This window comes from Notamacropus eugenii, chromosome 7 (assembly GCF_028372415.1).
Source record: "Notamacropus eugenii isolate mMacEug1 chromosome 7, mMacEug1.pri_v2, whole genome shotgun sequence".
In the NCBI taxonomy this organism is placed as follows: domain Eukaryota; kingdom Metazoa; phylum Chordata; class Mammalia; order Diprotodontia; family Macropodidae; genus Notamacropus; species Notamacropus eugenii.
Window position 1 is genome coordinate 17,316,863 of NC_092878.1, and position 21,844 is coordinate 17,338,706.

General features: G+C 40.9%; 1 protein-coding gene and 1 pseudogene across 2 annotated transcripts; one reads left to right on the top strand and one right to left on the bottom strand.

The window, feature by feature from the left end:
* Window positions 1-1,260: 1,260 nt before the first annotated feature.
* EMC4 (ER membrane protein complex subunit 4) lies at window positions 1,261-4,563 on the bottom strand. 2 transcript variants are annotated; one of them, XM_072625252.1, is made up of 5 exons: window positions 4,271-4,563; window positions 3,279-3,393; window positions 2,398-2,551; window positions 1,924-2,084; window positions 1,261-1,671 (listed from the first exon to the last, which is right to left on the bottom strand). In XM_072625252.1, exons 1-5 carry the CDS (start codon window positions 4,354-4,356, stop codon window positions 1,636-1,638), a joined length of 552 nt encoding a protein of 183 aa, XP_072481353.1. In that variant the 5' UTR covers window positions 4,357-4,563; the 3' UTR covers window positions 1,261-1,635. The 2 variants fall into 2 exon arrangements, with proteins under 2 accessions (XP_072481353.1, XP_072481354.1); XM_072625253.1 differs by lacking the exon at window positions 3,279-3,393 and having other exon boundaries at window positions 4,271-4,540.
* Window positions 4,503-13,394, top strand: LOC140514636 (V-type proton ATPase subunit E 1-like; annotated as a pseudogene).
* Window positions 13,395-21,844: the final 8,450 nt, after the last annotated feature.

The window sequence follows — 21,844 nt, forward strand, 5'->3', positions numbered from 1 at the left end:
TTGATGATTCAGCTAGCTCCATGGACAGAGAAGGCGACCATTCAGTATAACTGAAGAAAATCATTAGAAGCCACCCACGACACAGAAGAGCAAAAACCAAGTCAACTCTAATTCCTGTCTTCCTTGGACAGAACAAAGTATTTAACCAGTCTTAGCTTCAGTTCTTCCTCCAAGGTGTCAGGAAGAGTGTAGTGAATGTTTATAGCTCATGTTGCACCTTTTATTCCTTGTTTCCCTCTACCAATTTCCTTTTTATGGTGGGGACTGGAGTTCAATACCAGAAGAAAATTCCCTCCTTGGCTCTGTCCAAGAGCCTAGATTTTGCAACCTGATACTCCAAAAATCATTTCATTTCCTGGTGGGTTTTTAGTTTCTCTGAGCCAGCACCCCCTGCTCCAAAAGGGTGATGATGTTAGAGAGGTGAGGTTAGGTTAGGGAGATTAATGTAATCTAGACAGAAAAATGAAAGGTTTTAAGGAAATTCTCCCTGAAGTTTATAGTCAGAATATTTTTAAAGGGATGAGGGAACTGGAGGTTATGTGTGTAGCCCCTCTGCCTCCATCTTTTTTTTTTTAATCACTGTTACATGACAGAGTATTGTCCACTAACCAGACTCTCACTCCCGTTTTTGTGTGGACCACTGTATATGTATTTTTGTCTCTTGTGTCTCTGAATCATTGCAAAGTAGAGCAATACTGAAAACTCAACAAGAGAATGCACCTTAGGGAAGGGGGCTGTCAGTTTTCACAGAGGTAAGAGAGGGGAAGAACCTTCTATCTTTGGGACAAGATCAAATTTGGAGATTTAGCCATAATATTCCCAGGGAGTGTAGTGTCAAATATCCTCATGCTATTGGTCTATGCCTTTACTAGCTGGATTAAAAATCATACTGAGGCCAGTCTTTTAGCAGGGGAAAGATCACTACTTCATATTCATATATGCCTCACAGCTTCCTGAGGCAGCTGGGGACTGCCTCTCCCTAAGGAACCCATTCCCTACCCTGTGATGGATTAAGCACAGTCACCTTCCTCTGTTCCCAAGTTAAATAAAATACCATGGCACGTAGAAAATGCCCACGTTCAGTCCGGTATTAACAATTATTTTTTCTTTTCTTTTTTCCTTTTCATCATGTATAATCTGAAGCTTGCGTTAGTTTCTCAAGTCTACCATAATTGTCTCCAGCAGTATTTTTCCCCTTTAATATCATTTAGAGGTAGAACCTTTGATTTAGGGGAAATGGATTAAGGGAACTCATGCAACTTTGTTTTCTTTTCCAAGAGCTGTTCTGAGCAGTTTAATTTATTGAGAGGAGAGGCTGAAGCAGCCACTCTTGTTTACATAGAATTATGGTTCTGATTGTTGTTTTTGCTCTGTATTAGAAACATAAATAAAGTTTTTTACATTATTTTCAGCCAGGAGCATCTCTGTAGTTTTTCTTTGTTGGTACTCTTGTACTCTAACCCTATAAGCTTTGTTCTGTTTTCACCTTTGAGAAAAGAAGTTTTTGGATTCTTCTTTTCAGCACAGGAGATCTTTGTGAAGCAGAACAGACTGAAGTGTTATTGAGAAGGGACAAATGACGAAAACCAAATGGGATCCAAGGGTGAGAGGGTGCCAATTCGCGGTTTCCCCTGATTATAAGAGTAGCCCACCACCACTGAATTCCATTCTCTGAAAAGAAAAAAGAAAGAAAAAAATGATAAATGTTATAGTGCAGCTTCTCACCAACTCCGTTTAATCTTCCACTCCAAGCTCTCCTACTTTCCACCTACTCAAACATTTTCTGAAGCTCCCTATGTGCTTGTCTCCTAAGTCTGTTTTTCTAACTCCAACTCCACTTTCTGACAAATAAGGTAGATGACACAGTCAGCTGTTGCTTACATCTCAACTTAGGCAAGTTTAAATTCCTACTTTTTGCCTTACCTCAGGGGGCTCAATGAAAGCCAACCAGTCTGATGCATGTGTAGGCAGCAGTCCCATGGACTGGCACTTATAAACAGCTAAAGCCAACCCCATGAGGTTCCCAATGAGATAGACCAAGCCCTGGAGGAACTTCTGGCTTGAACTCTCCAGCATCTTGAAAGCTGCAATGGCAATGAGAGGTATCAAGATGAATCCAACGCAACATAATACATACAAGGACATACTAAGAGACTGAGCTTCTGGCTGAGGAACTGATGATCATAGAAAAAAAGAGAAACTCAAATATAAGCAATTTAGCCTCACTTCTCAGTAGCAAAGGGCTTTTCTAACAAGTCACTTCAATGGGGATATCCCCTAATGAATTGGCTTTTAGACCTCAAAGACTCTGGGGAAAACACGTGCCTCCCAAGTTCTGGGGAAGACAGACTGTGTGCTTGAAAGGACAATGCATACCTTGTTAACATCAATACTTACTGGCTGAAATGGCCATAAGTGCTTGAATGGGCCGCCAGGCCATCATACACACCATCATGGTGGGGAAGATGGAGATGGTGTTGCCTGCCATGTACATGATGAAAAGGTTCATGGGGATCTGTTTGAGGGGACCCAGGGCAATGTCCCAGCAACGCTAGAAGAAACATATGATTATTTTGCTTCAATCGCTGTGTTTGTCCTTTGTTGCCGAAGAAGGCCATGCCATCAGAGAAATGATGACTTGACTTTGTTTGGAGTGAGGGAGGGCTGTGCAGGTCACCAGCCTCACTTCTCCTCCAGAGTCATCTGAATCCAGTGACCAGATATTCATCAGGATGACTGGAGATGACCCAGGATGAGGCAGTTGGGGTTAAGTGACTTGCCCAAGGTCACACAGCTAGTGAGGGTCAAGTGTCTGAGGTGAGATTTGAACTCAGGTCCTCCTGACTCCTGCACTGGTGCTCCATCCATGGCATCACCTAGCTAACCTCACTTCAATGGCTACTAACACCCCCAATACCAATTACTTCTAGTTACCTTCATCAAGGTTTGTCAGCAATATGACTTTTCAAATTTGTTTTCTGCTGCCATCTGAGGAGCTCTCATCCAAAGATTAGAAAACAGGAGTGAGAAGCCTGCTTATTAACATTTTCAGGCTATCTTCCAAGGGGTTATTCAGGGACAATTTTCTCCAGCTTCTAATGGTGGAGAAAAAAGAAGGATTCTGTCCTCCTCATCCCTGCCCCATTCCATTCCCTCTAAATGGCCCAAGGTTTTATTTTATAAGTCCTTTGTCTTTAAAGAGATCCTTTTCTCATCCTTGAAGAAAGGCAGAGCTCAAAGATTTCAGAGGCACTGGTCACCTCCTTAAATCTCTGTACCTTTTCTACTAGGATCCGGTCTGTTTCCTGCACGCTGGTATCTGGCACCTGCTTGTCCAGGTAGCCCACTGGGTACATGGAATCTCCTTGGCCACCTCCCCGGTCACTTCGGCCCCTAAAGAACCAGACCAAGAAGCAGAGGCTAGGGATCTCCCCAAATGCCCCTCTCCCCCCAAAACCCTGCCCTTTCCTCTAACTTCTTTCTGGGCTGGCATCACCCACGCTCTTCATCCTGAACCACCTCTAAAAGGAAGGCGTTTAGGCTACATGCCATCTGAAGCCCCTGACACCTGTCTTCAGGTGTTCGGTGCCTTCTCCGTGCCAGAAGGAAGCGACAGGCCAGGAGCTGCCATGCTAACAAGGGCACGTACAAACACGCGTGACCTCAAGACCGGCGTCACGGAGGGCCAAGCACAAGGGCAGAGGGGAAGCCAGGACAGGGCAAGTCCGGAAGCTGCGTCTCCAAGGAGGGAAGGAGAGAGGGCATCCCGGGAGGGCAGGGCGTGCGGTGCAAGAGCGCCAGGGCGGGAGATGGTGCGTCGTGTGAGCAGAGACTGCGTGGGCTGCCCGGCTGCCCGGCGCGGGAGGGGCGATGCCCGCCAAGGCTGGAGAGGTCGGGGAGTCACGCGGTCAGGTCCGGCATCAGGACGCGAGACGTGGGACGACGCAAGGGGTGAGTCCTGGGGATTCTACCCCAGCGTCTCACGTCCGCCCCGCCCTCCCCGGACCCATGATCCGGCTCCCCGCCGGCTGAGTCCCGCCCAGAACGACCTCGTGCCTGGCACGCGGCGGGCCCCCGACTGACGTCAGCGCCGTGCCCACTCAGCCCCTTCGGGCCCAGGACGCCACGCCCCCGAGGCCTGGCTCCTCCCCAGCCAGGGGGCCCGTGGAGGGTGGGGGGAGCCGCCCCGGCCTTCCCCGTCCCGCCCTCGTCGCGGCTCCCGTGCCCGTCGCGGCTCCCGTGCCCGTCGCGGCTCCCGTGCCCGCCTCACCTGCCGCCTCCTCCGGGGCCGCTCAGCTCAATGGCCCATTTGAAACGCCGGCCTCGGTTCGCCACCAAACTTGCCTGGGTCGTCATGGCAGCGGCTGCCTCGTGACGCCGCGGAGAAGGAGGCAGGCCCGGATCGCGTGCCTTCCCGGGGACCCCCGAGAGCGCGACCCCCGAGAGCGCGACCCCGCGAAGCCGCGGTCTCGCCTCCCAAATAGCACTTCCGGGTCAGCCGGATGACGCCACTTCCGGTGCTGCTCCGGCTAAGGGAGAGCCCGGAGGGAGCGTGCGTGGGAGGGAAAGGGGGCGGGGCCTGGAGCTTATTAAAGGAGCCTTCCCAGCTCGAGGGTCCCGATCCGCCCCTCCCTCCCCGTGCGCCCCTCTCGTCCTTCATCCCCTCCCCGTCTGCTCCCCATCTGTAGCTCTCCGTCAGTCCCACCTCAGTCATGCCTCCTTTCGCCCAGCTTTGTGCCCTTGTCGCCTGCGGGCTCAGGGGTGGACGGTGGAGGACTGCGCCTCTAGGAAATAAATACTAGTGGACCAACTGGTTCCGTCCAAGTGGCCTTTCAGGGGTACCTCATCAGGGGGTCAGTCAGGCACCGAGCTGAGAGCTGAGGATAAAGAAGGTCCCCACCCTCAAGAAGCGAAAGGGAGGGGAGGGAGGGGGCACCCCACGTAGGGGCGCTGTGAAAAAATCTAAAGTAGTGCTGGCGGGTGGGGAACAAAAGGATGGATGGCCCGGGGCCCCCCTTAAATACAGATGTGGGGGGAGCTCTGCAAGCCGCGTCCCATCCAGAGGCCCCGGGGTAGAAGGTACAAGAGTCTGAGGGTCTGGAGCAAGGGAGAGACCTGGGGGGCCCCCTGCCCCCTAACCCCCGCAGCCACCACCCGTGTTAGGACACCAGTCACATTCGAAGGGCAGCCAGTCAGCAGTTTGATGAAAAGGTGAATCAGGAGAAAAGGAGTAAGCTATCCAGGAATACTGAATTTGATGAGGCAGGATAAGTAATAGGAAGCCAGGAGGCAAGAAAATGGAGTGTAGAAGACTGTATAATACAGGGTGCAACTGATTCTCAAAGGGATTGAAGTAGGGAAGGGAGAAGTGTACAGTGAATAGTTAGTGTGGGGAAAATGGCCTGGGAAGGAACTGAAAAAGGTGGAAAAATTAGAGGTCAACCAGGACAAAGAATAGGGCCAGAGGTCCTAAGAAAGAGGAAAAGATAAGATAATAAAGAATAATGACCAGATTAGAGAAATTTCAGAGTTCATGAACGTTCAAGAGTACAACTGTTTGAGGGGAAGTGTAGGAGCAGGTCATAGCAAGTAAAATAAATAGATTGAGGAATTGGGAAGTTTGGGTGCTTGAAGGAACGTCAGTGTGTTTAGTATGAGAGCAAGAATTGAGAAATCCATTTCCTTATTTCTTACAGACAGGCAGGGCACACTAGGTGTATTGGACTGAAGGTGCATTGCCATACTGTCAGAGTAGATTGGTTGTGCTGGCCAGTTTTGCTGAACCACTTTTATATTCTTTGTTACAAGGGATGCCTTACTCAGTAGGAAGAGAAGTATTCAGAAATGAAAGACAAAAGGTACCAATAAGTTTCTAAAATTGTTGAATCCTTAAGATTTATTCTCATCTTAAGTGTCCTAAACCCATAAGTGTTCATCCTGCTCATACTTATAACAAAAACTCCTCTTGGTGGGGTCCTTTGGCAGGGTTCCTGAGGATTACTTCCTTAATCACTGAGCTTTCCTATTTTTTTCCTGCTCTTGGGTTGTAATTATAGATTTGATATGAAGATTTTCAGACTCTTAGACCCTCAAGCATTCATACGTTGTTAACAGGTGGCTTTTCCATATTTAACATGGGCAATATACACAATGCAGGCCCTCTGATTTTCTATTCCATGCATATAGTTTTTTTGTGGCAACTACTTGTTATTCTTGCAGCATTTCAGTAACAAATGCCAGCCAGTATTCAAATTTCTCCTCCCCTTCTGAGGCAACAGTATCTCCTGAGAATAATTGCCAACTTTCTCTAGAGTGTAAGTTCCCAGAGTGGACAGTACTGCAGTGAGGTGGGGGGAGATGATGGAACAATGTGGGGCAAATAATAACCTCCCATGCAATTGGAAGGTGTTCAGTAAAAATGACAGGGTAGTGGAAGCGTAAGGAAAGAAGAGAAGAAAATTTTGAAAAACCACTTGTACATGTTTCATCTGTTGTGTAACAGTTAAAATCATAGTGATTATATTATTTTCCAAATAAACACACAAAATGCAAGTTATAACCAAAGAGTGGTTAAGTCCATCAATAGGTCTTAACAAGCAAGTGTTGGCAGATTACCATGTTGCAGGTTGTCGAGAAGTGCAGCATGCTTTGGCAAGAATGTGTTCGTGTAATGACTTGCAGGAAAAATGCCACAAATTTACAATAAATTATGAAATTTAAGATGTGTCATTTTAAAAAACCTTATATTTTTTGAAATGATGCAAATTTAAAAAAATTAGAGTTAAAGAAAGTAGGTTTCCAGGGAGGGGGATTTAATGATTTTTTTTAAAAAGAGCTGTAGGCCAAATAAGTTTGGGAATCTCTGGAGGATCCATTCACACCATAAGATTTATGAATACTGTTGATGTCTCATTTTTCAGTTATATTCAATTCCTTGTGACCCAATTTGGGGTTTTCTTGATAAAGATACTGGAATGATTTGCCTTTACCTTCTCCAGCTCATTTTACAGAAGAGGAAACTGAGGCAAATAGGGGTAAGTGACTAGAAAAGCTAATAAGTGTTTGAGGCCAGAAATTGAAGTCAAGGTGATGTCTTCCTGACTCCAGGCCCAGCACTCCATTCCCTATACCACCTAACTGCCCCAATATGAATATGAATTATGAATAGGCTAGATATAATTACTGCAAGATATATAATATGCAGTGGAAATCAGCAATTTTTTTGTCTGCTAACTCTGAAGTACCACTCCACTAAGCATAGCCAGCTCTAAGCTTAGCCTTCCGTATTCTGAGGTGTGCTTGGCATCTTTGATATCAAATATGCTAGAGTGCTCAGCAGGATACTACCTCTGAAGTCTAAGGTGTTTAAAGGTTGGGTGAAAAAATGCTGGCAGTGTTCTAGTAACATCTGGTTCATAGAAACATAGATTTAGACTTGAAAGGGTCATCAGAGGTCCTTCTCATTTTAAAGATGAGGAAAATAAGGCTTGAGAGGAAATGATTTGCCAAGAGTAACATGAATGGTAGTTGGAATATCTTGAATTTGAACCCAGATTCCTATATTCCAAATCCACTGAACCACATTGCTTCTCTATCAATGAAAGTGGAACCAACACATTTATGAATTTGAACAACACAGCCTTGATGTGTTGCATGAGGGAGTAAAAGCTGTACCAAGGCAAAGATGGAAAGAGCAGTGAACCTGGCTAAGGGGACCAAAGAGAATTTCCTGCTGGAGGTGATAATTTTTTAAGTTTGAGAGATCTTTTCCTATTAAAAAATGTATTTATTTTATTCAGAACTTGAAAAACTAAACAAGTATTTTCATCACATAGTAGCATAGACAAAAAAAGATTGTACATAAAACCACAAATCTATTATGTACAACTTGCTATTCCTGTTAAATATATAATAAAATTATCATGTAACTCTCTTTTTTCCTCCTTTTTCCTTCCCTCCCCCTCCCAGAGATGGCTACTATTACGTGTGTGTATGTATGTATATAATACATTATATTATTATATATTATATACATATATGTACATAATACATACATATATATATTCAGATGGCTCTGGAGGAGAAGTGAGGCTGCTGACCTGCACAGCCCTCCCTCACTCAAAACAAAGTCAAGGGCAAGTCATCTCATTATTTCTCTGATGGTATTGTCTTCTTCGGCAACAAAGGACGAACACACACAGATAGTAAAGAGTCATACCTACTCTATGATGAGCTTATTCCCCCAGTATCAAACTTTAAGTGAAATGATGCCTAAAATATTTGACAAGTATTTGTCCATTTTGTTTTTTTAATCTTTTTTTAAAATTTTTTTTTAATTCCATAACCTCCATTGATAATGAACTCAGGGTCAATCCTCAGTAGACATTTCTTCCTGGTAACTAATTATAAGCCTATATCCACCAATTTATAACTATTCCTATTTGTCCTCAGCAAAGGTGAAAATATTTAACTGAGGAAAAAGTCTGTATGATTTATTATTTTTCTTTGTTTAGTAAAAACCTTGAAATTAAAGGACTGAAGCATTTTTTTCTATTCTAATAATATAACATGTATGGAGTCAAATATTTCTGGGGGTCTTTCTTTGGATCTTCTAATAGTATGGGATACCATGAATCATACAGGCTCTCTATTTTTCTATCCCCACATGATGTATCTACCTTCATTCTTGATCATACATCAATTTGATAATATCTTTTATAATGCTATCCAAGGCCAGGATGGTGTGTTTCCAGGTAATCTTAGTTACACTAATAGTGCTCAAGTGCCTATTTCCTGCACTCTCCACCAGCAGTCCAGAAACCCTGAATCAAGTAGCAAAGCTTTTAAATGGAAGTAAGTAGTTAAAAAAAGGGGGGGGGGGACTTCCTCATATGCAAACATATGCAAATTTCTAACAAATTTCCTTAGTGATGATGTGATAGGAAACATTCCCCAGACAAATTATGCTCCTAGGGTTGCATCTTACCTGAAACACAGCTGGAGCATGAACAGAACTCTTTCTTTGGTTGTGCCTTTGGTTCTTCAGCCACCAGTCCTCTCTACCCCTGTTGTTTCTCTGCAAAATTGCTGCTGCTATGTTCTGTTAGACTTCTCTTCTAAATTGGCTTCAGCCATTGAGGCTGTTTCTTCCTTGAAGGGAATAATGTCACTTTTTTGTGAAATTACCTCTAGGATTAATATCTGAATTTTCAAATGTTTTGTTAGGGAAGCCCAAGGCCTATCTGATACAGGAAAGAATCTCTGAGATCAAGATCAAATTTTCCAATGACCTTACTTTTCCTCAGTAGGAATAACCTTTGGCTCCTTGATATTGAAGTGAATAAATTACTATGATAACCTGCCTGAATTTATTTCTCAAAAATTAGTATACTCCCACCCCATGCCAGTGATTCTGAAGCCCTGACTGTCCTTGTACAAATCCCTATCCTTGTCTCCCACTGCCCATTCCATTCATCTCATCTTCCTCAACCCAAACCTTCCAATGTACCACTCAAGATCTGCCCATGCTTTCTTCCACTTTGCCTCCTGGAATGCCTACTCCATAGATAACAAATTTGCTTTCATATTAAATTATTTCTTTTTTCGCTCTTTATATCTTCTAGAACCCACTGAGACTTGGCTCTCTCCTGATGACATATCATCCCTAGTCACCCTTTCCAGCTTTGGTTGCAGTTTCACTCATATCCCATCCCACTATATCACTAGTCATAGTGGTGAAGTTAGAATATTCTTTGTTCTATGTAGGTACTTCCAAACTCTCTTACTCTACCACCATCACTTAGTAACCTCTCCTCTTTGAGGTCTATTCAATCCCTATTCATCACCCAATCAAGTGGTTGTTATCTACCAACTTCCAAGGCACTCTCCTTCCCTCCTCAAGGAGTTAAATGCCTGGCTAAAAATCTTCTCTCCTCCATAACTTTTCCTTTCTTTAAGACCCAGTTCCTTCATAGACTTCTCTGGCCCTACCCCATGAGTTTTTTCTTCCCTCTTCCCTCTTCCTCTCATACTAGGGGACTTTGACATATTGATAACTCTCTTAAACATCCTAACTTTCCAATTCCTCAACTTAACTCATTTCCCATGACTGACTCTTCCACCCCACCTCAGCTATACACAGATATGGTCAGACCCTTGCCATCTTCCCCAAGTGTTGTTATTCAATGTTCATGAACTCTGAAATTCCTTTATCTGACCATAATCTTTTATCATTACCCCTTTCCCTTTGCCTTATAACCCCTAACTCTGTTTTTCATCCTCCTTGTGACCTTTCACTCCAGGTGATCCTTCCACTCCATCCCTCATTTCCTTCGCAGGCTATCACCCTGGCATGGGCTATCCTCTCCTCTCTTCCTTATCTTGACACTGTTATCCTATTATTAATTCCATCCTAGAATGCTCCCACCATCTTCTTTCACTCCTATTCATATGCTGCTAAACAAAACTGGAGAAAAATAATGAAACCATGCTGACTGGGTCCAGCATATTTAAGTTACATAATCTTCACTTTGCCCTCACTCTAGCACCATAATGCTATAACACCTTCCTAATAAATTCACTATCCCATTCACCACGGCAGCTTTTCCACATCTTTTCATCCCTCCTCAAACCTCTATTTCCCACCCTCTCAGCTGAGAATCTTGTCTCATATTTCACTGAAGAAATCCTTCCAATACTTCCCTCTTCTCCCCTTCTTTTTGTCATACCTCACACAGATGTCTTCTGTAACTATCTTTTCCTTTATTCCTATTTCACATGAAGAAGGCAGTTCTTTTTCTTGCTAGGGTAAACTCCTCCTACCTGCACAAGTGGTCCCATTCCATCTCACACTTTCCAATAGATTGCTCTCTCCATTTCCCCCATCCTCTCACTCATTCTCAGTCTTTCCTTTTCTGCTGGCTACTTCCCTTGCTACCTACAAATGTGTCTACATCTTCTTATCCTTAAAAAAAACCCAGCTATCCCTGGATCCATCCATCCCTGCTAGTTATCATGCTATACTTCTGCTGTTTGCAGTTAAACTCCTTGAGAAGTCCATCCACAATTAAAAGTTCTATCTATATTTATAAAAGAAAGTCTTTAATTCTTTTTCTCTCACTTTCTTCTCAACTTTCTTCAGTCTGGCTTCCAATTTAATCATTCAACTGAAATGTTGTTGTTGTTTCATAATTTAAGTTGTATCCAATTCTTCATGACCCCATTTAGGGTTTTCTTAGCAAAGATACTGGAATACTTTGCCATTTCCTTTTCCAGCTCATTTTATAGCTGAGAAAAATGAGGAAATTTACAACAGAAATTGTATCTTATGCATGAAACTGTTGCAGTAGCCTCTTCTAGTTGGTAACTGAGCTTATCCCTGGCTACATGATTTTAATAATTATACATTTACACATAAGTGAATGTATAGAGAAAATTAGTATAAGGGGACTTAGATTTATTGATAAACTTATGTTGATATTTGTATGTTTAAATACCTATTTTTACAAGTGGGCTTGAATATAATGTTCCAAGGTTTTTGTTACATAAAATCTCTACCTCTTGTCCTCAGTCCTTAGGCCCCATTTCTTTCATATCTGATATTCTATGTTCCATCAAAATCTATTTTTCCAGAAAGTGATTTACACAAGATGTAAAGTGAAGTTAAGGAGTTATTTCTACTAGTGAAGAACTTTTATATAAAAAGACTAACCAAAGCTCCAGCCAATAGGAAGAATCTCTTAATGATGAAATTTCAGATATTACATCACATAGAGGGACCTAATCTGTACCCCTAAAATAATACTATAAAAACTGATGTCTATATCACCTATGACTAAAATTCTCAGTTGTGAAGGTAGGGTGAAATGCTTCTGATTCCTGTATAAAGAGGCTCTGGCACACGGACAGACCCATCAGCTTGCTCAGATGGCATCCATACATGAAGGATACTCAGTAGCTACTCCCAGGAGAATCATGATGTCAAGTAAGAGAAGTATCTTAGAGAGATTGTGGAGCATGTGTGGAGGGGGAGATAAGTGGGGTCAAAGTGCCCACATGTGGACATACTGTAACTGGTTTTAGTTGGCTCACCACATGCTAAGGAAGGGAATTTTTCAATTGGCTGCATATCTAGAACAGTCAATGTCTTCAAAAGTATCTGAGTGAATATTGACTATGTCACCTTATTGTCTTCAGCTGTGATGATGTGCAATCAGAAGCTATGCCATAAGGGGAAAGACCTCAGGACTTTCTTCCCCTTTGAAATCATATGACCCCCAAGAAAAGGGATCTACTTTAGCCTGTTTGTTCATTCCTTTCCATTCTAGTACAGGGCATGGAATTTCTAGTCAAGTTCAGAAGTCCAAACAAAAATAATCTGAGAATCAGAATCCAATCTAAGTGTTATAGCTAGCCCAGAATCAATTTCCTCCTAGGACCAAGGAGAAACTTTGGGAGTGATCTTTGGGATCCCAGTCTATCAGAAAGTGTCATCCCACATTGATGCCACCTTTGGAGTGGCATTTCGGTAGAACCAATGCTACATAGGAAAAAAGCTAAGTTTTTAATCTAATATCCATCCCTCCTTTCCTGATTGAGATATAGGGTGAATTATGTCTTCAAAATGTGGAGGAAAATGTTCATACATTCATTCTTGATATGTTCACAAATATGTGAAGTAAATATTCCTTTGTAAAAGTTACCTAATGGGCTGCCCCTCTTCAGCTGAGCTCCAAAGTTAAAGTTCTGTGTAGTCATTGCAATCACCATGGTCCTAGTGATGCCTATGTACAAAAGCAGATCAAACACATGATAGTATTCATTAAACATATCTCAAAGCAGAAGAAATAAATGTGAAAGCAGAAGAATTCAATGTTGAGAAAGCCTGTCCTGTGCAAACATAGAAACTGAAAATAATGGAATATTGTGAGGAAGATAAACAAATTGAGGGTCAGAAGAAAATCCATATGTCTAACTTGATGAATCAGATAAAATTAAAAGTCTTCAGAATCAGAGATATCTGAGACTTAGTGAATGAAGCAAAGCATAGATTCTCAAAAGTGGTGAAAACTACAACCTGGTACTTTTAGATGGTCTGATCCTTCAGGGTTTATGTCAATTGCTAGAGCCCTGAATGATTGTCTGCTGCAAGAAACAGGATCTCCCTTTGATAAAGGCAATCCCTATGTCCAAGATTGTGGCCAAAAAGAGATGTTGATCAAGAGGCATGCCAAAGGAAACAACTGGAAGTGTAGAGATCTATAATGGGGATCATAAAATAAAAGTTTCTAAAACCCTAGAAAGTAAATTAGATCTTATAGCCCAGCTGAAGATGTCAGAAGTCTGTGGAGGTGTTACTTGCTACTAATGCCAATAGGAAATCTTTGGACCTCTGATAAGGTAGCATGCATTCCAACTGCTGTATTGATGAGCTATGACAGTATCTAAAATTTGAAGAAGCAACTATCAGTGTTCCTCCTCTTTAATCCTCTGACGTTGTCCTATGTTCTTCAGTGGAATAGACTTTGTGTAGAATACCTTCAGCCTAAACGTTAACTTGGGCAGGTGGATGACACAATGGATATGAAGCTGGATCTAGAGGCAGGAGTACCTGAATTCAAATCCAGCCTCAGACACTTACTAGCTGTGTGACCTTGGGCAAGTCACATAACCTGTTTGCCTAGTTTCTCATGTGTAAAATGAGCTGGAGAAGGAAATGGCACACCACTCTAGTATCTTTGCCAAGAAAACCCCAAACAGAGTGATGAAGAATTAGACACAACTGAAGTGACAACAGTAAACTTTGGGAAATTATTTTTGGACTGAAACTGTCCATAAATAACCTCTAATCTCTCTAGAAGTGACTAAGTTCTAGTCCCCTTTATATTACAGGGCAAAGGGAGTACATATCAGGTGCATGGTTTTCAAATGAGAATCCTACTTCGATCAGATTGGAATAAGGTGTGTGAGGTACATTATAATCTTTGATATCTATAGGTTACTTTAATATGCAAAAGAGCATGCATTTACTTTAGCATTAATAGCATAGGTCCTGTTAACTATTTGGTTTTCCTCAGTTCTGTCTATGATTCAGAATCCCAAACTATGAATAAGCTTTATTTATTAAAATGAAAAATATGTGGATAAAATGTTTCAAGCTACTTAATGTTAAGTAGTTAAATGAAACAGTGCTGGTCACTGGCCCCTAATAATGGAGTCCACTGAGGACTCAAACCAATGATAATAGGGAAAAGACTCTCAAGTCCCTCTCAGGGGACTTGAGAATCCTGAGGGGGAGATAAGTGGGGTCAAAGTGCCCACTTCAGTTAGTACCAATATATCAGACTCACCAAGAAAAACTAAAGCATAAAGACTGTTATTTAAAAAAACATTCTCCTTCTATCCCTCAAAAACAATAGGGCTCTACAAGTTCAATAGTTAAGTGATTTGCAGGATGTACTAAGTCGGTCATAGCCAAATGCTGGCCACAAGAGGGTGCTGAATATCAGTTTTTGTCTCTACACGTCTGCATTATATCAGGTAAAGTGTAACCACAATTCCTCATGAGAGACTTAAGCAGTAAGCATCCATAAATCCCTGAGCTTCTGTTGGAACTAATCCATTACAGCCCTCAAGTAACAAGAAGCAAGAGATGTTCTGTAAACTGAAAACTTTACTTTTAACCAAGAATATGAGAAAACACAGGGTAAACCAAAAAAAGTGTAGTGTTAAGCCACTTGAGACACCCTGGATGTGGCCACGTCTCCCTCAATTTCATATGATTATAGTTTTAAACTGAAACTGAACTTCCATGGGTTTCCAATTGTCACCTAAAGTAACCCTAGCCATTGATTCACATGGAACCTAGATACATCCCTGTGGGATCCTGACCCCTAAAATGGGGCTTGGGAGTTTTTTTCTTCTCACTCTGCATCATTTTACCCATACCCCAGAATTCTAGGGAAAATCTCTTAAAACAAAGTTTAGGTATCATTCATGTCTGGTGTCTCTCCTTAAAGGTCCCTTCTGAAAGACTACTCAATGTATAAAGTAGTTGATATCAGATAGGGGGATGAGACATGAGCTTTTATTGTACAGGGAACTCCTGAATGAGAACTCTATCCACCAGTGCAGATTGGCACCTTCTCTTGGCAACATATAGTCTTAGAGGATTGCCTACTGAAAGATAAAGTCACTTGCCCAGAGTCACACAACCACTATATGTACAGGTAGGACTTGAATTAAGGTTTTCTTGGCCCCAAGGTCAGCTGTCTATTCACTCCACCATGTTGCCTCAGGTACAGGGCAACTATTTATTTCCTCAACCATAAAAGAAATGCATAGAATAAAGAAGACTCAAAAACATTACTTCTTTCTCTGTTAAAATTTTATTTTTTATTCTAAATTTAACAGACCCCAAATAAGATAAGTATTTCCATAAACAAAGCAGATAAGAAAGAGTATTACACATGCAAACACAAATCTGCACCATATTCACCTTACTTCTCCTTCCAAGTATACAACAAATTTAGTGTTATTTTCAAACATATCCTACTTTTGGGTCCTACAGATCTTCCTTATGTTCTCATTTGTGCATTTTTCAAAAACGCTTCAATGACCCTCTTTTCTTCTTTTTATTTAACTGTTGCTTTCCCTAATTCCAAAAGGAAAACAAAAGCCTTGTAATAAATATGTATAGTCAAGCAAAAAAAAAAATCCCCACATTTACTATGTCTGAAAATATTTCTCTCATTTTGCACATTTTTAGGAGGTGAATAAGACAGAGATTCTTCATCACCGGTCCTCTGGAATCCTAGGTGGTAACTGCATTAACCAGAGGTCTTAAGTCTTTCTTAATTGTTTTCTTTACAATTTTGCTATTATTATACAAATTGTTCTAGTTCTGTCCTCCATCAGTTCCTACAAGTCTTCCCAAGTTTGTCTGAAACTATTCCCATCATCATTTCTTATGATACAATAATATTCCATTACATGTATATACCATTTGTTCAGCCATTTTTGAATTCATGGGCACTTTCTTAGCTTCCAGCTCTTTGCCGCTACAGAAAGGGCTGTTATAAATATTTTTATTTTTACATATGAGTTGTTTTCCATTTTTCTCTGATGGCTTTTGGGTATAAGTCTAGTAGTGTTGTCACCATATCAAAGGGTATATGTGGGTAGAGACTTTTTTGGTCTACTTTCAAACAACTTTCCAGAATGATTGGACAAATTTACAGCTCTATCAGTGGTATATTAATTAATGTGCATGCTATTGCATAACCTCTCCGACGACTGTCATTTTTTTATTTTGTCATTTTAGTCAAACTGAAGTACACGGCAGAAACTCAGAATTGTTTTAATTTTCATTTCTATAATTATTAGTGATTTGGAGTAACTTTTCACATCTGTTGATATTAACATTTAAACCATAAATTTTTACATATCGCTGCTATGGTGCTCTCCTAAGAGAAAGAAAAGACTCCTGGAAGACTTGTAGGATCGGTGAATAGGTATTTTACTTTTCATCTCTGACTTACTATGCCTTTGCAACTCCTAAATCTCCTGGCAGCATAGAAGATAGCTTGGGCATTAACCCTTCGGCTGCATAATCCAACTGGTGATTTTTTCTGGCAGTGGTACTTCTTTTCCTCTGACAACCACTTCAGATGTAGGTATTACCATTGTCATTCAATATCTGGGATCTCTTGACTTTTCTAGGTCACCGAAATGTCCATCTCTAGGGATCACTCTTCTGTTTGGTGGTGGGTACTCAAGGAAAGCAGAAGAGACAGAGATCCAGGGACTTAAGGTCTAGTCTCAGGATCACCCAGACAAGCACATGTTATCTCTGTTGTAGGCTGATAGCCACCATAGATGCTGCTAGAGATAGAGAGTTGGGGGGTATGATCCATGTGAAGTACTTCAATACAATCCCTGCTACACAATGACTAAATGCCAGTGATGACTGATTCATTGTTTTTCAGTCCTTCCAGTTATGTCTGACTCTTCGTGACCCTATTTGGGATTTTCTTAGCAAAGGCACTGAAGTGGTTTGCCATTTCTTTGTCCATCTCATTTTACAGATGAGGAAACTAAATCAAACAGGGTTAAGCGACTTGCCCAGCATTACACAGCTAATCAATGTTTGAGATCAGGTTTGAACTCAGATCTTCCTGACTTTGGGTCCTGCCTTCTATCCACTGCACTACCTCAAGTGATTCACAGAAATAATCTAATCTAGCTTATTTCACAGATAAGATTCTGAGGGGAAAAGCATCTGACATGGGTTGTGCAGCTAATAAATAGTGCACTTGAGATTAGGGTTCACTTCTCTTTTTTTCCCTCTCAATTCTGTGCTCTTTTCCACTGTATTATTCAGGTTCTTGAATTCATCTGCTTTTTTTTAAAGCTCAATTTTTATATATTTTTAAATTACATGTTTTATTTATTTATTAGCACACAGTAAAGTGCCTACTAAGTGTATCTACCTAGTTATTGAAAACTTAATGTTAAACATCAAACAACCACCCAATTTTGTTTAATTAGCTTTTACAGCATAACACCTAAACTTTTACAAAAGAGTATTTGCTTCCAAAAATAAATTTTAAAATATACAAATTTACTGCCCCTAAGGGAGTGGGAAGCATAATTTCTTTCCCTCCTGTACCATCTCAGTCCCCGGGCAGGGTAAGGGCATCAGGTTCACAATTTAGCTCTATTCCCATACAGCACATTGCCACTTCCAAGTTTAAAACCTTTTTGGGGCTCACCCTGGCTTCTTAGGGCTTCTAGCCTGGTGGGTCAGCTGGCTGGATGGCTGCACTACCCTGCCTGCAGTTCTAAGGTCATCATGGCTCAAACTCCCAGTCACATAGGGATCACCTCCAAGCATCTGAAAATGATGACAAAGAACCCAAAACAGAAACCTTATCAGACTCATTTCTCAGAGCTGAGGTGAAAGAGAGGTAAACTGGGGAAGGACTGTCTTTACCGTCTCCATTCATGGTCTCCATGCTGGGTGCAGAAGATAGGAGTCACCGAAAAGAGCACAGTGGAAAATAGATCACATGGCTCAGTTTCACCACTTTTAAAGACATAACCAGCAAATCAAAGGAAGCTACCCCCATCTACATGGGAAGGGATGGGGAGAAGGACTCCCCATTAGACAAATTGGATATGCTCAAAGGCCCCTCAAGGCCAGCTCCATATTAAAACTGGGCATACTCTGAGAAGCCCGAGTTATAACAGTTAATCCATTTCAATGGATAAAATATCATAACTTTTTTTCCCGTGTCTATTACAGTCCTCCAACCCATCTTCCCCTCTCCTCATCAGATGTACCTCCTTATAAGAAATATGAATAGTCAGGGAAAACAAATCAGCAATTTGACCATGTCTAGAAATGTTTGTCTAACTCTGTAATTCTGGGTGTCAACAAATGAGGGCCAACTCTAGCTGCCACTTTTTTGTATTACCTGATACCTAAGAATGACTTTTACATTTGTAAATGTAATAAAACTTTATTTAAAAATACAAGATTCATTGTTAGTTCAAGAGCTATTAAAAAAATAGGCATGGACAGGATTTAGCCCATAGGCTGCAGTTTGTAGATACCTGTTCTAGTTCAAAGGGTAGAAAGTTTGTTTCATCTTCTGTCTTTTGTGGTCTCGATCGATGCTTTAGTCAGAGATTTGAGGTTTTTCTGGGTTGTTTCTACTCATATCATTGTTGTGTTCATGACACAAATTATTTTACTGGTTCTGCTAATTTTACTGTGTATCAGTCCATACAAATCTCTCCAACATATTCCTGATTTCTTATGGAAGCTAGGTGGTACAGTGTCTATAGTACTGGGCTCTGGAGTCAGGAAGACCTGAATTCAAAACCAGTTTGAATACTTCCTAGCTGTGTAACCCTGGGCAAGTCATTTAACCTCTATTTGCCTTAGTGTCCTCAACTGTAAAATGGGGATAATAGCAGTGCCTATATCTCAGCATTGTTGTAAGAATCACATGAGATAATATTTGTAAAGTATTTAACACAGTGCCTGCAATGTAATGAATGCTATATAAATGTTTACTTCCTTCACGCTTTCCCCCATGGCACCATAAAATTCCTTTACATGCATATAACACAACTTGTTCAGCCATTCCCCAATGGATGGATATCTGTTTTGTTTCGAGTTCTTTGCTACAACTTAAAGTGAGCTTATAAATTTTTCTGTACATATAGGTACATGTGTACCCATCCTTTACCTCTTTGGGGTACGTACTTAAAAGCAATATCAGTGGGAATAAGGTGTATTTACTTTAGTGACTTTTGGGGTATGGTTCCAAATTATTTCCAGAATGGTTGAACTATTTTACAACTCCATCGACAATATACCAATTTACTTACTCTCCAATAATTGCTAGTTTCCTTTTTAATCTTCATGGTCAAATTCATGGGCATAATGTAGGACATCAGAGTTGTTTTAATTTGATTTTCTTTTATTATTAGTGACTTGGAGCTTTTTTTCCCCATATGACTGTCCACAGTTTGCAGGTATTCATTTAAGAATTTCCATAATAACATATTTTTTGAGAAAAAACTGGAGAAAAATTTCAAGAAAGCCGGAAATAAATCTATAGCATCTCATTATTTTAAGAGGTCAGCAAGAAAATTACTTAAGCATAAATTAATCCAATAGGGCAAGAAACTAATATTTACTAGTTATTTATTTTAAGTCGAGTGGAAATTGTGTTAGAAAATAAAGATGATACAGAATTATGAGTTATGAATGAAGATTACTTCTATTCTGTTCTTGGCCTTAAACATAAAAATACCAGCCCAAATATGGGACTCACTTCTAATTTCATCAGTGTAGAAAATTCTATAACTATGCAATAACAAGTCAACAATCATTTACAATGCTTCCTATGTGCCAGACACTATGCTAAGTTCTGGGGATACAGATACAAGCAAAAAGAAAAGACAATTTCTGCCCTCAAGGTGTTTGCACTCTAATGGGAGAAGATAACAGAAAAGGAAGCTGAATTGTACAAAGTTGGGAGAGTCAGAAGTGGAGCAGAGAAAAGAATGAAAGCATGGCTGATTATATATAATATAATCCTTATATAATGGAGGCTCTGGGAGGATCCTCCTAATTAGAGGAAAAGGCAATGGGGTGAACTTTCAGGGTGAGAAGACTGTAGGACAGAATAAACTTCTAGGGTAAACTTCCTTCATTCCACTCCAAGATGTCCTCCTGACTCTGGACTTTCTCTGCCAGTCATCCAAATCCTCTTCAGCCTGGAAGTTTCATTTTGCCCCTGGACTTCTCACATGGAAGTATCTTCTGCTCTAGCAGCCTCTCCCTTTGATTGGGTAGCTCCTTTCAGAACTTTCTTTGAAGGAGAACACCCAGGCTAACCATGCCTTCATTCCTCAAGAGGCTGTAGTCCTTCATGGACAAGTCACTTAACCTCTGTTTGCCTCAGTTTCCTCATCTGTAAAATGGAGATAATAATAGCACTTACCTCCCAGAATTGTTTTTCAGATCAAATGAGACAATAATGGTGAAGTGTTTAACACAACGTTTGACGTGTAGTAAGCTCTGTGTAAATGTTAGGTTATCATCATTCTCACATCATCAGTTAATTCCTGACCTTCAGTCTTCTTCTACCTCTTCAGCTTTTCAGCTTTCTTTTGTGTATTATCTTCCTTTTTGAAATATAAGCTTCTTGAGAGCAGAAACTGCCTTCCCCCTCTTTTGTATTTATACTCCTCTGGCTGGTGAAATGGATAGAGTGTTGGACTTGGTGTCAGGAAGATTTATCTTCCTGTGTTCAAATCTGATCTCAGACACTGTGTGACCTTGGGCAAGTTGCTTAACTTTCTTTGCCTCAGTTTCTTTATCTGTAAAACAAGCTGGAGAAGAAAATGGCAAACCACTCCAGTATCCTTGCTGAGAAAACCCCAAATAAGGTCACAAAGAGTCAGATATGACGAAGAAAAGTGATTGAACAACAAATTTGTATTCCCACTGTCTAGCACAGTGCCTTGCACTTAATAGGTGCTTAATAAATGCTTTTTGACTTAACATGACTTAAGAAGGCTGCTGTAGCAGAAAGTGTAGAACGTCTGGAGAGTCAGTGGGACCAAGAGAAAAATGAATACATGGCAAACCTGGACACATTCCTTAAAATGGAGGTTCTGGGAGGAATCCACCAGCCAAGGAAGTGGCCACAGATCAGAAATTAATTTGCAACTTATAGTTTTAGAGGGTTCCCTTGAGCACTGAGATGTTGAGTGACTGTTTATGGTCACCCAACCAGAATGCTTCAAAGTTTGGATCCTCCTAGATTCCAAGCATGGCACTCTACCCACTACACCAACCTTCCTCTCCACTAAATGTGTTGTTTTAAGTAAATACCTAAATAAACAAATGAACGGACAGTTTTAAGATTGCAAGGTATTGCTACAAAGCATTTCTCACTTAGTTCATACCCTTTCATTCTACTGGTTGAGTTTTTATATCTTGTTTGGCTTAGGAAAGGCTATGAAACTATTTCTAATACATTATTATATAGCCTCTGGACTGACATGGTTGGATAAGGAATATAAGCCAATAAAACAGCCATTCAAACAAAAATGGCTTTTGGCATAAATAAATGGGAAAATTGCACAGACAGGTACTTCTTAGGAAAAGCCTTTTGAAGAATGACCAATATTTTTAGTCAATGCCATCTAAAATATCCCTGTACTGATTCTACTTGACCAGTGTCCCTGGGCAAACATGTTCTACCACTATGTCCTAAAGTCTCATATGACTTTTTACTGCTTCAATTAAGTGGGCTTCCAC

Coding starts and splice junctions, on each gene's coding strand:
- EMC4 (XM_072625252.1), bottom strand. CDS start 4,356: ATGACGACCCAGGCAAGTTTGGTGGCGAACCGAGGCCGGCGTTTCAAA. Junction 3,394..4,270: donor GGCCCCGGAGGAGGCGGCAG/GTGAGGCGGGCA, acceptor CTGGTTCTTTAG/GGGCCGAAGTGACCGGGGAG. Junction 1,672..1,923: donor CTTTCATTGAGCCCCCTGAG/GTAAGGCAAAAA, acceptor TTTTCTTTTCAG/AGAATGGAATTCAGTGGTGG.